General features: G+C 38.6%; 1 protein-coding gene across 1 annotated transcript; it reads left to right on the top strand.

Annotated features, from left to right (window-relative positions):
- Positions 1-1,670: 1,670 nt before the first annotated feature.
- Positions 1,671-14,232, top strand: pde11al (phosphodiesterase 11a, like). Its single transcript, XM_085177958.1, has 20 exons — positions 1,671-2,755; positions 3,514-3,672; positions 4,735-4,824; positions 5,021-5,161; positions 5,313-5,377; positions 5,538-5,670; positions 5,838-5,913; positions 5,999-6,066; positions 6,174-6,266; positions 8,221-8,271; positions 8,454-8,600; positions 8,687-8,794; positions 9,111-9,220; positions 9,301-9,391; positions 10,188-10,288; positions 10,525-10,602; positions 10,696-10,759; positions 11,639-11,713; positions 11,788-11,871; positions 11,963-14,232. Exons 1-20 carry the CDS (start codon positions 1,982-1,984, stop codon positions 12,206-12,208), a joined length of 2,754 nt encoding a protein of 917 aa, XP_085034084.1. The 5' UTR covers positions 1,671-1,981; the 3' UTR covers positions 12,209-14,232.
- Positions 14,233-15,005: the final 773 nt, after the last annotated feature.

Here is a 15,005-nt window from a genome sequence, read left to right as displayed (position 1 = left end):
AAAAGATAAGTGAAGCTAAAGACTGTCAGGTCTCATCAGCTTTGCTGTGCCAATTATGTTGTAGTAATATTGCTTTTAGCAATTTTATTAAGCTATCTTACCCTGCAAACACAGCACAATTAGACACAAACAAAATTCAGCTTCGGTGCAAACAGATAAGGTCTCAGAATTACAGCCAGAAAACTTAATAACATCTAACAAAGTTAAAAATGTTCAAAGTTAAAAGCGAGGTAGGCAATTCATTGTTAAAGTCTGCAACCAAGAAATGCCTTCATGAATGGAAACACAGAGATTGGTTTACAGCAAGATGCAAACCACTGTTTACACTCAGTAAAAGATTAGACTTTGCCAAAAACCAGATAAAGGAGGCTGCATTATTTGACAAATGAAACAAAGATTAAACTGTAGTAGAATAATGGGAGAAGAGAAGTATGGAGAAGGAAAGAAACAGCTAATGGTTTGACAAACATGGTGACATGTGCATATATGGCTCACTGGTGTTTATTGATGATGTGGCTGCTGATTAATTGAGAAGTGCACCATACTATATTCCCTGCTCAAACAACACTTCACGGTGGGAAATGGATAAGGACTTAAAATCAGATTTAGTGGTGTACAGAGGCAAAACGACAAAAAATAAATAAATAAAAATGTTACTTTCTAACTGCTGAAAAAAGAGAATGTGTTGATGGTTGAAAGACAGACACACACACACTGACTCTTGCACTGGTCTTCGGTGCCCAGTTACAAATCTGTCCTTGTCTTGTTGGTGGACTATAAGCTTTCTGAAAGGACTTATGAAGACATTCATGATGTTTCTTTCATGTGAGCTGAGGATGAAAGAATAAAAGATGAACCTGTGAACTCACACTTCAAAGCTCACAGCTCGGGAGAATTTTTCTTTAATTTCATGTTTCAGGAAACACACACACACACCTACACACACACACCTACACACACACACACACACACACACACACACACACACACACACACACACACACATACACACACACATTTCACAATCACAGAGCACAGTGTGTGGGCATGTGTGCGTGTGTGTGTGTGTGTGTGTGCGTGAGACTCCAAGGTAACATAGGTGCATTTGTCAGTACAATGAAAATTGTTTTAAATAAAATTACATCATTTTTTCCTCATTTGCATAGAGTTGCTTGGGGAAAAAATGTGGTAAATTAACAGATTTTATTTAAATGTTTTCATTTCATTCTCCAACTATTCAGTCACATTCTGTTAGCTGGGAGGCAAGTGCCCTTGAGTTATTCAGGGCTGTTCATGAAGCAAGTCAGAGATCTATCTATCTATCTATCTATCTATCTATCTATCTATCTATCTATCTATCTATCTATCTATCTATCTATCTATCTATCTATCTATCTATCTATCTATCTATCTATCTATCTATCTATCTATCTATCTATCACATTTAAAATACAATGTGCATGTTTACTTTGGCCATCTGTTCAAACAGCTTCATTATTTAAATGTACATTAAAAACAGCGTTTTGCCTGTAAATGTAACTGAAACATCACTGACTTTATGGTGAGCTGAGTGTCTCTGGTGGTATAGAATAAAGAGAGGCGCTAAAGACACTGCCCTGCAGTTGTCTTTTCTTTTTTCTTTTATTTATTGCTGGGGAGAATGTGGGCGCTGTGTTTTTCCACACCTCTGCATACTATTCCACAGAAATCCCCAGAGAAACAGCTCAATCTCTCGTTTGACGGACAACTGTATAGCTCGTCTCTTGTGAAAAGTGAATTTATTTGACCACTTCTGCTGCCTGTATTTTGGGGGAGAACAAGGGGAACTATACTGGGTCATACTAGGAATGCATATAAAAATGTTTTGAGATCATCACTTCTCTGTGAAGCTCGAATGTAGCTGCCTCACTCCCTCACTCCCATCTAACTCCTGCTCTGTTACATTTAAGAATCTCATTTGGTCTTCACAGCTGCTTTCACTATGACAGCGTTTGACTTCTCGGATATAGAGGCGTTTTTGGATTGCCACCCGGATCTGTTCGAGGAATATCTCGTTCGGAAAGCCAAATGTGACCAGGTTAGCAGGTGGTTGAAGGAGCATCAGCCGTCGAAAGTGTCCTCTGTCGAGGAGAAGCGGGGCGCTGCTATGGACCCACTGTGGCCGACCAGTGCTGACGGACTCCGGCGCAGATCGTCCCACATGGAGCTGCGACGGAACTTTGCTCGGTCCAAAGCCACCACTGCGCACTGGACATACGACGAGCATGTGAGCTTGAGCGAACACGAGTCCCAGTCCAGCATGAGGCGCCGTGCGCTCCTGCGTAAAGCCAGTTCACTGCCTCCGACTACCGCGCACATCCTGAGCGCCCTGCTGGAGTCCAGGGTCAATGTGCCTCAGTACGCATCCAGCGCCATTGACTATAAATACAGACTTAAAGAAACCAACGAGAGAGAGTTTTTCTTAGAGCTCGTGAAAGATATCTCCAACGAGTTGGACTTAACAAATCTGAGTTATAAGATCCTGATCAATGTCTGCATTCTTGTGGATGCAGACAGGTGTTCGCTTTTCCTCGTTGAAGGACCCCCTCACAAGAGGACTCTGGTTTCCAAGTTCTTTGATGTTCACTCAGGCACCACAGTCAGACCATCATCTAGCACTCTTAACTCCAATGAAGTGCAAGTGCCATGGGGGAAAGGTATCATTGGATATGTGGCAGAGCACGGGGAGACTGTAAACATCTCAAACGCATATGAGGTAAAGTGTACACCGTTATGATCATTAGAATTTGTATTCTTAATTTATGTGCGTCCATTTAAGCTGGCTGATATCAGTCCATGATGATGTCGGGTATTGGACCCGAGTTTTGTAGTAGTAAAAGGAAAAAAATCCGCAATATACAGGTTTCAGGTCCACCTTCAGCTACATTCCCAAGTTAAAAGCATCCACAAATGTGTGTCTTCTTTAAAGTAATGGGACTTTTTTTTTTAGTTTTTGCTAGCAGAGGTATTCAGGTGTTGGCAAAACTATCCCACTCCTCAGAACTTCAACTGCGCACCTTGTTCCGAATACGAAATGCCGGTTCTTTTGGATACAAAAAATACAATAGTCAAAGAAAGGAAAACCAATCACTATATATATATTTTTCCACAAACCAAATCTGGTATTATATGCTAGACTTGAGCACCACATCATTATATCATCGCCCTGGGCTGCTTGGGAAACTAAGGAAACTTGATGATGTATCCTCCTGCGATCTACTACTCCAGCAGCATAGGTACGTGTCAGTGAGGGGTACAAGAGTCTCTCTGCTTATAGTAAAAACAGTTTCATCCAAAAGAGATTCAAATTTACAAGCCCGAGAGTCAGACCTAAACGCTGCGGAGGCTTTACGAGACAAACGCGCATATGGTGAAGGAATGTAGAGCTGGGATGTGTGTGTGTGTGTTTTTTTAATTTGGACTCCTGTCAATAAATATGTAATAGCCTGTATGTTTATATGACCACAATTCCAGGATCACCGCTTCAGTGATGAGATTGACAAGCTGACCGGGTACAAGACTCAGTCCATCCTCTGTATGGCCATCTGCAACAGTGATGGAGAAGTCATAGGTGTTGTACAAGCTATTAACAAAAATCCAATCGGCACCCCATTTACTGAGGATGACGAGAAGGTGAGGCTCTGTTATGCTGAAGAGAAGAAAATCATTCGCCTGTCGTACCAGCGGGCTTCACATTCATATTCATCTTCTTCAATATTACTTATCGCGCCATTAAGGGCATTTAACGAGGGAGTTAAATTTAACTGGTGCATCGTGTACCCCACCACCCAACACTAACACTTGCATGCAACTGGAAATATTGTTTGTAATTTGCATCTTAATGGTTGTATAGAGGGGTAAAGTGTTCCCTTGGAATCAAAACACAAGAAAATGGAAGAGAAGAGGTCAAGCTTTTACTCAAGCGTGGAGCATTAAATACGTTCGCCTGTGCATACACACAGTAAGAAAAGTGTTACTTTCAGTTGCTCCCTGTTCCAGTTGAAATGGGCTTATTAGAATATACGTGTGTTATAGCTTCATTTACGGTTCCACTACTTATGAGTACATTTAATTCTCAGAGTTTGCTGACGAGACAATAATATTTCGTACATCCTGGAGATTGGAGGTTTGGTAAATCAAAAACAAAACAAAAACAAAAAACTGCATCAATGCTGATATTTGCAGTTTGTAAAAATCATAAGTTTGCTTCTGCGTGCAGACCAGTTGCACTGAGAAATTCATCCACAAGGTGGCAGAAAAAACTTGTGGAAATAAATACATTGTGAATCCGTATAGTATGCTCTAACGCTCAACTTCAAAGAAGCTGTGAGAGATTTAAGCTTTTTTTTTTTCAAGTGTATATAAAACAAAACACTAAATATAACTTTGGCAGAGCAACCTCAGAAACTATTTTTCAGCAACAAAGACTGTAAAAATAGGGAGGAGAAAAAGCTTCATCTGGCAGCTTGTCCAGACATTTTAAGGCCCTTGATGTCTTACTAAGTCTCTTTCTCTGAATCAGTACTTCATTAACAGCAAATCTATTTGAGAGAAATTTGCACTGAGAAGCAGCCGACTCCATCATGATCTTTGTATGCGCATTTACTCTTTCTGGTTCTCTTATTCGGCTTTATGTCATTATTAGCATGCAGACATTGTGCATGCCTTTCTCCCCTTTTTTGTGCTTTCATTCAGGTGCTGCAGATGTATTTACCATTCTGTGGAATATCGATTTCCAATGCGAAGTTGTTTTCAGAGTCTCGCAAGGAGTATGAAAGGAGCAGGGTGAGAAGTTTTAAACTGTGCATTTACAAAAACATAACTGAACACAATAATCACTCCAAAACACATTAACATGTATGCTTGCCTTTCACAAGTTAGGCTTACATTAACTTCAGCAGTGTGATATTCTATCAGGAATGTGGAAATATGTTTGTGTAATGAACAAATGAAGTTACAGTGTTTATTGTTGCTGCCACAGGCTTTGCTGGAGGTGGTCAATGACCTGTTTGAGGAACAGACCGACCTGGAAAAGATTGTCAGGAAGATCATGCAGCGAGCGCTGACTCTGCTGCAGTGTGAACGTTGCTCTGTGCTCCTTCTGGAGGACATTGACTCACCTGTGAGACCTTCCCCCCCCCCCCCCATTTCCTCACAGATTCATCTGCTGCTTGATTTTCAGCGTATAACTAAACCAAAGTCATTATAACCTTTTTTTAAATTTGCTGAATGACTTTATTTCTGATTGCAGTGATATATGATTTTTCTCATAGGTTGTGAAGTTCTCAAAGACATTTGAACTCATGTCTCCTTTGTGCAATGTGGACCGTGACATCAGGTTAAAGAGATTTTGCTCATAGATCACTACTGCAGAATTACAATAAACACAAATATGACTAACATTAAAAGAAGACTTGCATTTCACTGTGATAAAATTTGTAGTCAGTGTTTCTGTATATTAATGTTTGCACATGACTGTTGCTTCCTCTTTGTAATAGTGCCCACATCAGCATGGAGAAGTTATCCTGTTCTGACTGGCTAATCAATAACAGTATTGCTGAGCTGGTGGCTTCAACAGGACTGCCTGTTAACATCAGTGATGTGTGCCAGGACCCACGCTTTGATGCTGAGGTATGCACAGTGTAGTGTATTTATCAGATCTGAGGCTTTTATTTAAAAAACAGTCAGATAATATGAGCCATTTGCACCGTTGTTATCACTGCAAGAATATCAATCCCCCCCCCCCCCCCCCCCCCCCAAAAAAAAAAGTAAAAAAAAAAAGGCTTCTCTCTTTGCAGGCAGATCAAGCTTCAGGGTTTCATATCAGATCAGTGTTATGTGTTCCTATCTGGAATCGAACTCATCAGATAATTGGTAAGTGAACCAGAAAATAATCAGTTTTGTTTCACTGGAAACGAGTCCTCATGTTATAGTCATGATTTATGTATATTTTCCACAGGGGTTGCACAAATTCTGAACCGCCTGGACAGGAAGACCTTCGATGATGCAGATCAGAGGCTATTTGAGGTTAAGCTACACTAGCAACCTTCTGTTTGGTCCGCACTGTGACACTCTAGATCTGCAGGTTCTTTTCATGTTTCATATTTTTCCTCTGGCCTGTCGTTTGTGTGCAGGCATTTGTGATATTCTGTGGCCTTGGAATCAACAACACAATGATGTACAATCAAGTTAAGAAGACATGGGCTAAACAGTCTGTAGCACTGGATGTAAGCCTGTTCTTCTATCCATCACTCTATGTCTCTCTGGAGGATAAAATATATTTATGTATCTTTTTCTATACAATAATTTCTTCTTTTTTGTCATGTGCCAGTTTTCTTTTATGGTAAATGGCCTGTATTTGTACAGCGCTTTACTTTACGTTTTCTTTTATGTTTTGATGATTCCATGTAATCCATCCATCCATTTTCTTAACCAGTTCTCTAACTAGGGTTGCAGAGGAGCTGAGGCCTTTCTAGTTGACACAGGAGAGTGGTGGTTTACACAAGTTACCAGTCTATCAAATGGCTAGTATAATCTGATATCAATTCAAATCAGTTTTATTTATATAGTGCAAGTTCACAACTACAGTTGCATCAAAGTAGGAGTAAAGACCCAACAAAATTAGAAAGAAAACCCCATCAATCCACACAACCCTAAATAAGGAAGCATTTTATAAGAGTACGAAGGAAAAAGGGAGCCTGAAAGCTGAAGGTTCTGCCTACCGTTCTACTTTTAGAAACTCTACAAATAAAAAGTAGGCCAGCAGCCTTTACCTGATTACTTTGTATGTAAGGAAATTTATTTTTAATTCTATTTTAAATTTAACAGTGAGCCAGTGAAGAGAAACTAATATTGGAGATATATGATCTCTCTTTCTGGTCCTTGTCGGTACTCTTGTTTCAGCATTTTGGATCAACTGAAGGTTTTTCAGGGAGCTTTTAGAGTGCCCTGAAAATAATGAATTACAAGAGTAAAAGTATTAGATAAATGCATGAACTAGCTTTCAGCATCACTTTGAAACATAATATTGCTAATTTTAGAGATACAGGACAGTGTGAATGAGTAAATAAAGCTGAGTGTCATCTGCATAGCAATGGAAATATCTGTAATGTCTTCTAATTATACAGCCTAAGGGAAGCATGTAAAATATTAAAAGTATTGATACCAGCATGCAACGCTGTGGAGCTCCATGACTAACTTTTATGTGTAACTCCCCATTTACACACACAAATTGGAATCTATCAGATAGAGTCGCGCTATTGCAGAGCTGGATTCCTTTAATACTTCCAGTGTGTTCTGATCTCTGCAGTAAAATACTATGGTCAATGGTATCAATAAACAATATAAGCTGTAGCAATAATCCAATAAACTCTTATTCATAAATGGGTCTATATTTATTGTGGGAAAAAAGCAAACTTCAATAAACTTAATGTTTTATATGTACAAAAAATGCTAAATCTTACAATTCCAAAACTGTAAGATATTACAAATTACTAAGCAATTTGGGAGCAGTATTAGAAATATGTGGTATATACGGGGAAAAAATTAATTTTCAGTGACACTACTCTGAAATGAAAACATATTTTAGGAGTTTGAATTCAAACTACCTGTATGAGAAATTATCGATTCCAGAAAAATGCTGTGTCACCACTGTTACTGCTAATCTTAGCAGAGGCTCTTTACATTCATTGGTGTCTCAGTCTGCCTTCTGTTCTAGTGCCCAGTATCTAACCTGAGCGGTCACATTATCCTCAGAAAACACGATTCCTCTTCTCTACCAAAAATATTTTAGTTGCTTTTAAATTATTAATGATAAATACACGTGCAGGTCTGCTCAGGTTTCATCAAGGACAACAAACACAGCTGTATTTCTGTCACACAATCTTTGATGTTTCTTTCATCACCTGATGGATTTTTTTTGTGATTAGAGAAGCCAAATATAGCAACAAATTGGCTTTAAAAGCAGATACATATTTACTTTGATCTGATTACATAGGACGGTGAACACGGATAAAAAACATCAACACTCTTGGTAAATATTAATTATCTTGTTTAGCGGTGAGTGTACATTAGAGAGCTAGTCTTATGTTATTTAGGCCATCCCCTCACGACATTACCTCACTATCTGGGACAGGTTTTTTTTGAATATGTCAGTGTTTTGCATTATTTTCTGTTTTTCAGATGTTGTCCTATCACGCTACCTGCTCCAAGGTGGAAGTTGACAGACTGAAGGTAATCCTCAGAACTAATCAAATAAAAACATTATATAATGCATAAAGGCACTATACCAACGTCAGGAAAATAGTGAAATGTGTCAGTAGATAAAAGTGCAACGTAAACTGGAAGGCTGTTTGCCTATGCTGTCATCCTTCAGTGGCACTCTGTGACTGACAGCACTGTCCTCTCCCCCTAAGGCTGCCAAGATCCCCCTGAGCAGTGAGTTAGGCATTGATGAGTTTCACTTCAACGACTTTTCATTGGACAACGACGCCATGATCACGGCTTCTCTCAGGATGTTTCTGGAACTTGGTGTTGTCCAAAAGTTTAAAATTGACTATGAGGTAAGGCCATGAAATGTGCCTTGTAATATGCATGTTTATCCATCCATACATAAACATATTCATACCTCCTGTATATCTGTCCGTAGGTTTTGTGCCGCTGGCTTCTGACTGTGAGGAAGAACTATCGAACTGTGGCATACCATAACTGGAGGCATGCTTTCAATGTGTCGCAGTGCATGTTTGTTATGATCACGGTAAATGTTAACAAAAAAAGTCACATGTATATCTTTAAAGAAAGCAATGACGTAAAGTTGTTTTGCATGCCCACAAATAGATAGATCTATGGAATAAACTATATAAAAATTTCTAAGAGGTATATCCAAGGTATTTCTAAGAAGTCATATGGTGGTTGATTTGGTCTCTTATTGCTTAGGGTTGCTTCTATGTCCTATCCTATCCTAACTGATGCAAAATATCCTATAAAAGTACAATATTTAGTTAAAATAAATGAAACAGAATAGATTTAAAATTATTTGGTAAGAATGTGGCCATCTGCTTTGCATTGTGTAGACAGCAAGTTTCCAGGATGTCCTGTCAGATGCAGAGATATTGGCACTGATGGTTGGCTGTTTGTGCCATGACTTAGACCACAGAGGCACCAACAATGCATTTCAAGCTAAGTACGCCACACAGGCCTGTGGATTTTGGAACTGGTGTGTTGTTGATGCAGAGAAGTGTAACTACTCTGTTGTTCCTGCAGGACAGGTTCTGCTCTGGCCCTGCTTTACGGGACATCAGCCACCCTGGAGCATCATCACTTCAACCATGCAGTCATGATCCTGCAAAGTGAGGTCAGGCTAATATTTTTATATTTTTTGATAAAGTCCATGTAATTCTTATGTTTTTGCAGAGGTTTCTTTTTTTATCTTAGTAGTTTGCTTTCCTTGTTCAAGGTTCTGTAACTTCCAGCTGATAAAATAAAATAATATTTACTTAATCCTTAATGAAATCTTGATGATTCATTTGAATAAATAACGTCATATGGTGTCAGTTAGATAGATAAATTAATATTTTTTTTCTTTATTTTCTTATAGATAGCAGTTTGAATATGAAACGAAAATACCAGAGTCAAAAAAAATCAAGGACAGACATTGGTGTATTTTTGAAATGTTATTTAAGCAGCTCAATTGTGGATCAGTAATACATGCTATAGCCTGAGGCTAGTCTGCAATTTCTGTCCCTTTAGATGAAACTAAACATCAGCTCAGCAAGAAAACACATTCAAAATAACAGAAAACACAAATGCACAGACTGCATTCAATTTAAAAGTGTTGGACTGAGACCATTAGGCTAACAGAAAGCCACTGTTTAAAGAGTTCAAGTAAAGTTGAGAGGCTGCTTTGTCTCAGGTGAAAATCAGTTTGATCATTGGGATCCGTGTTTTTTATCAATTTCTTTTAGCAGCGGACAGAGAAAGTCCAAACATGCTGTTAATTAACATTTCTAAAGGGAGCTTCTTTTGACAGTGAGCAATGACTTTACCGGTGCATTGGATTTAAGGAGACATTTTAGCCACTATTACTCATCCTCGTCTGCTTTTGCGTGTGTACCTACTGTATTGCATGCTTTTGTGTTTTTATTTCACAGGGTCACAATATCTTTGCAAACCTAAGCTCTAAAGAGTACAGCAACATGATGCAACTATTAAAGCAGGCTATTCTCTCCACAGACCTTACTTTGCACTTTGAGTAAGTGTTGTTTCTTTTTCCTCACGGCATTCAAAGCCAAAATAGTTTGTGACTTGTAAACTTACATACATCATTATAAATTATTGGATGTATTACCATATTCTGAACAATAATCTTCACATTTTTATGTCATTGCAAAGCTCTTCCACTTTGGGGAAGCGGGGGGGGGGGGGGGGGGGGGGCAAATTGTGCTTCAACTTATTTTCCTGTCCTTGATTATCTCTTTTAATTGCAAGGCGCAGAACCAAGTTTTTTGAATATGTTCTGTCTGGAGAGTTCAGCTGGACTGATGAAGGACACAGAGAAGTTCTTAGGTTTCTACATTTATATACAAATAAATCAAAAGAACACAAACTATAACTGAATTTAAAAAAAGAGATGGAAATGAGCTTTAATGTCATCAACAGGTCTATGTTGATGACAGCATGTGATCTGGGTGCAGTCACTCGTCCCTGGAAGATATCTAAACAGGTTTGAGCCTTTCACTATCCCTTCATCCAGGATGCTAATGTTTTAATCACTGATAGTAATTATTAACGCAGCTGCTCTTGCTATGTATGGGTCCGAATGGCCGGAAAGGATGCTAGGTTGTGTACATGACCTTATACACCAGGGCATTGTGATATTGTTAGAAGCTGCATTTATAATAATCCTTATTGTGATACATCTTTTTTTTTTCAATATATGTTAAGAAGTACATAATTGGAATACAACCAAAGAAGGTCTTTTCCATACACTCCGGAATATGAACTTGCTTTCTAGTGGCCCTGAGCCATGGCTATATTAAGAGGATTCTTATAATATATCCATGTCATGAATATGTTACAGGTACAGGACACTGGAGGATAGATTAGATTAAAAAATCCATCTAAGGTAGTGCCACAAACATCGCTTCAGTTTCTTTGGGACTTTTCCAAAAAAAGCATAAGGGCACTTTCTAAAGGCCATTTAAAAAGCTTTTTTTGCATCCTTGACCCATACAGTTGCTCTATCTAGGTCAAGGATGCATGTTTCCTAGAGCTTTCTCATTAAATTAAATTAGCTCACTAATCCTTTTACTTAATTTTACTTGGACACAAACACTCATTTGATTTTTTTTATACACAACCAAATTATATTTCCAAAGCTTAGTTTACAGTCCTGTGCATGTGTGTTTTTTTTCTAAAATAATGCAGGTGATGCGTTAGCATGACCCATAATAGTACCATACTAATAGAAAGATAATTGTTCTTCTCATTTAATTTAAATTAAAATAAGGACAAAATAGCAAAGTACGTTTAAGCCATCATTAACAGCAAACTGGTACATCATTTTTAGAGTTAACTAATTTGTTTCCCTCGATGTCCACAGGTTGCAGAGCTGGTTACAAGTGAATTCTTCGAACAAGGTGATAGGGAGAGGTCAGAGCTTAAGTTAATCCCAGCAGTAAGTAAGGAAGCTTTAAAAGTCAGTCACACAATTTTCCACAATTTTCTTAGTATAACTAGATCTCTCTCTAGGCAATCTTTGACCGCAATCGCAAAGATGAACTACCTGCCTTACAGCTTGAATGGATTGATGGGATCTGTAAACCTCTTTACCAGGTCAGACAACCCTTTATGATTTAAGTTAAGCATTTAGGTCTTATGAAAAGGTAATAGTAATTAAACTATTAATATCATTCTTTCTCTCCAGGCACTGCTGAAACTCAACAGAAAGTTACAGCCAATGATGGATGGCATCGATGCCAATCGAAAGAAATGGCAGGATCTCTGCTCATCCTATCAGCAGACACGCAGAGCTTCGGTGTCTAATCAGAGTACAGAATCAGGTCAGAACACCGAGTCAGGTGAAGAAGATGGAGAAAACAATGAAAACCTAGAGTCTAGAGAAACTGTGAAGCCAGCCGAAAACTCACTGTTTGGGTCAAAGTGCAGTTAGGATCAAAGATGCAGAGAAAACAAGGAGGTGGAAACATAGCATCTGCAGGAAAGAAGAAAAATAAGCTAAGTGTTTGGCAAGCTTTGCATTAAGTTGAAAACATTCAAATGTCCTCTGATTTGATGAGAAATGCACTAAACACTATTGGTAAATGAAATGCAGCTTTCATCTGCTAGGTGTCCCAAGCACTACGTTAAACTCAGGACTGAGCTTTATCCCTACTGGTCAGACTCCCTCAGACCTATGTATCTGAGAGCCTGTCATGGGATGAATGAGAATTGAATAAGAATGAAGGATGAATAAGAAACCAAAGAAGGTCTCTTAATATTATAATATTTTTAATGGGAACTGTGTTAGAAATCCCAAAACGATTGGAATGCCTTTACAAAACAAAAAAGAATCACTGTGACAAATCATATAAATTGCCATTATGAATGTTTACTGGAGCATGATTGTGTTCTGGATAAGGCTGTGGTACCTCAGTTGCAAGTCTTTGGCTATATGGTGTAATTTTCAGTGTTTGTGGGTTAATTGAACTGTTTGGCCAGCCGCTTGTTGTGTGCAATACGTGTATTTTCTGGGGCAAAACAGGCAGATATGCGTCAAAGACTCAAACAAGAGGTCAGGGTTAAAATTTTAAGTCTGCTGGCTTGTTGTATGCGCGTGTCTCTGTCTCTGTGTGAGTCTGTGTTATATCATGGTTAGGTAGTTATTTAATGGTCTTAAAATAATTTATTGCAGCGGGATAGTTTCATTTCCAGACTCATAAAATGTTTAATGAATGCTCACTTGATTGAGAAAAATACACGAATGCCTAGTAAGTCCATGTCCATGTGTTCAGTTCAGTGTTAGATCTACTTTCTCTTTACATGTGCCCCAACTGTAAGCTACTAATTTTATTGTTTACTGTCTTTAAACTACATACAGTGGGATGAGTTTGTCTTACTCTCGCTAAAAAAGAAGACTTCTCAGTGCCCGTACTATGGCCTTTACAAGATTTCGGTGTTGTACATATAAAATATGGAAAAATATCCAACTGGAAGTTTCATAAAGCAGATTGTGTACATACAGTATATACGGTGCCATGAAAAGTATTTTCCCCCTTACTGATTTCTAAGCTTTGTGTCTTTTTGTCACACTTACATGCTTCAGATAATCAAAGAAATGCTAAATGATGACTTCATTTATTAAGGAAAAAAGCTAGCCAAACCTAATCTATGTGAAGTCATGGCCTGCCTCATTGAAAATAATGAAAATCATGAAAATAATTTGATTAACCGCGTTTTCATATAAAAGAAAAAAGCTGAGTTCAGTTTCATGAGCTAAACCCAGATCTGATTACTACCAGACCTGTTGAATCAAGGAATCACTTAAATGGAACCTATTTGACAAAGTGAAGTAGGTTAAAACAGCGGTCCCCAACCTTTTTTGCGCCACGGACCGGTTTATGCCCAACAATATTTTCACGGACCGGCCTTTAAGGTGTTGCAGATAAATACAACAAAATAAAACTAGTACCGGTACCAAAAAAAAGAAGATTTATTCATAACACACGTGAAAAGACCCAGGAAAACCGAGTAAACGATAAAAACGATAACAAAATAATGCTGAAAACCGATAAAAACCCTGAAAACCATACATTTCACACCTGAGCCTCTACTCTCGTAGAGAGTAACAAACGACTCACGGACCGGTACCGGTCCGAGGCCCGGGGGTTGGGCACCGCTGGGTTAAAAGACCTCAAAAAGCAACAGCTGAGAAACAAAGTCACTGACATCTATCAGTCTGGAAAGGGTTACAAAGCCATTTCTAAAGCTTTAGGACTCCAGCGAACCACAGCGGTAAGGACAACACTATCCACAAATGGAGAAAACTTGGAACAGTGGTGAACCTTCCTAACAAAATTACTCCAAGAGAGCTCGATCACATCCTGGAGGGTCACCAAAGAACCCAGAACTGCATCTAAAGAACCGCAGGCCTCACTTGCCTCACTTCAGGTCAGAGTTCATTATTCAACAATAAGAAAGAAACTAAACAAAAATGACATCCATGGGAGAACTCCAAGGAGAAAACCACTGCTGACCAGGAAGAGGACATAGCTGAGCTCACATTTGTCAAAACTCTGTGGACTGATGAAGCAAAAGTTGAACTTTTTTAAAAGTTTTGAGTCCTATTACACCTGACATAAAACTAACCATCATTTCAGGAAAAGAACATCATGCCAACAGTCAAACATGGTGGTGATGGTAGTGTGATGGTCCGGAGGTGCTTTCTGCTTCAGGACCTGGACGACTTGCTGTAACCGACTGAACCATGAATTCTTCTGGTAAACCCTGGAGGAGAATGTCCAGCCATCAGTTTGTGCTCTAAAGACAATGCAGGACAGTGATCCAAAACACGCCAGCAAGTCCAATGGCTCCAAAAAAATAAGTAAATTGAAATCCAATTGAGATGCTTTCTTCATGCATCCTAACTCTACAATCTGTCTGAATAAAAACTATTCTGCAAAGAAGAGTGGGCCAGAATTCCTTAATAGCAATGTGAAAGACTCATTGCTAGCTATCACAAATGCTTAATTTCAAGTCCTGCTGCCAAGGGTGGCAAAAACAGCTACTTTGCTTAGGAGACAATAAATTTTTCAAATACGGCTGGGTAGGTACGGATGGCTTTTGTACCCTTAGTAAATGAAATCATTATTTTTAAACTGCATTTTGTATTTACTCTGGTTATCTTTTCCTAATATTATAATATTAAAATTTGTTTGATGGTTTGAAACATTTAAGTCTGAGGAATACTA

This window comes from Neolamprologus multifasciatus, chromosome 11 (assembly GCF_963576455.1).
Source record: "Neolamprologus multifasciatus chromosome 11, fNeoMul1.2, whole genome shotgun sequence".
Lineage (NCBI taxonomy): Eukaryota > Metazoa > Chordata > Actinopteri > Cichliformes > Cichlidae > Neolamprologus > Neolamprologus multifasciatus.
The sequence above is the reverse complement of the archived record's forward strand: the minus strand, read 5'-3'. Positions and strand labels throughout refer to the sequence as shown.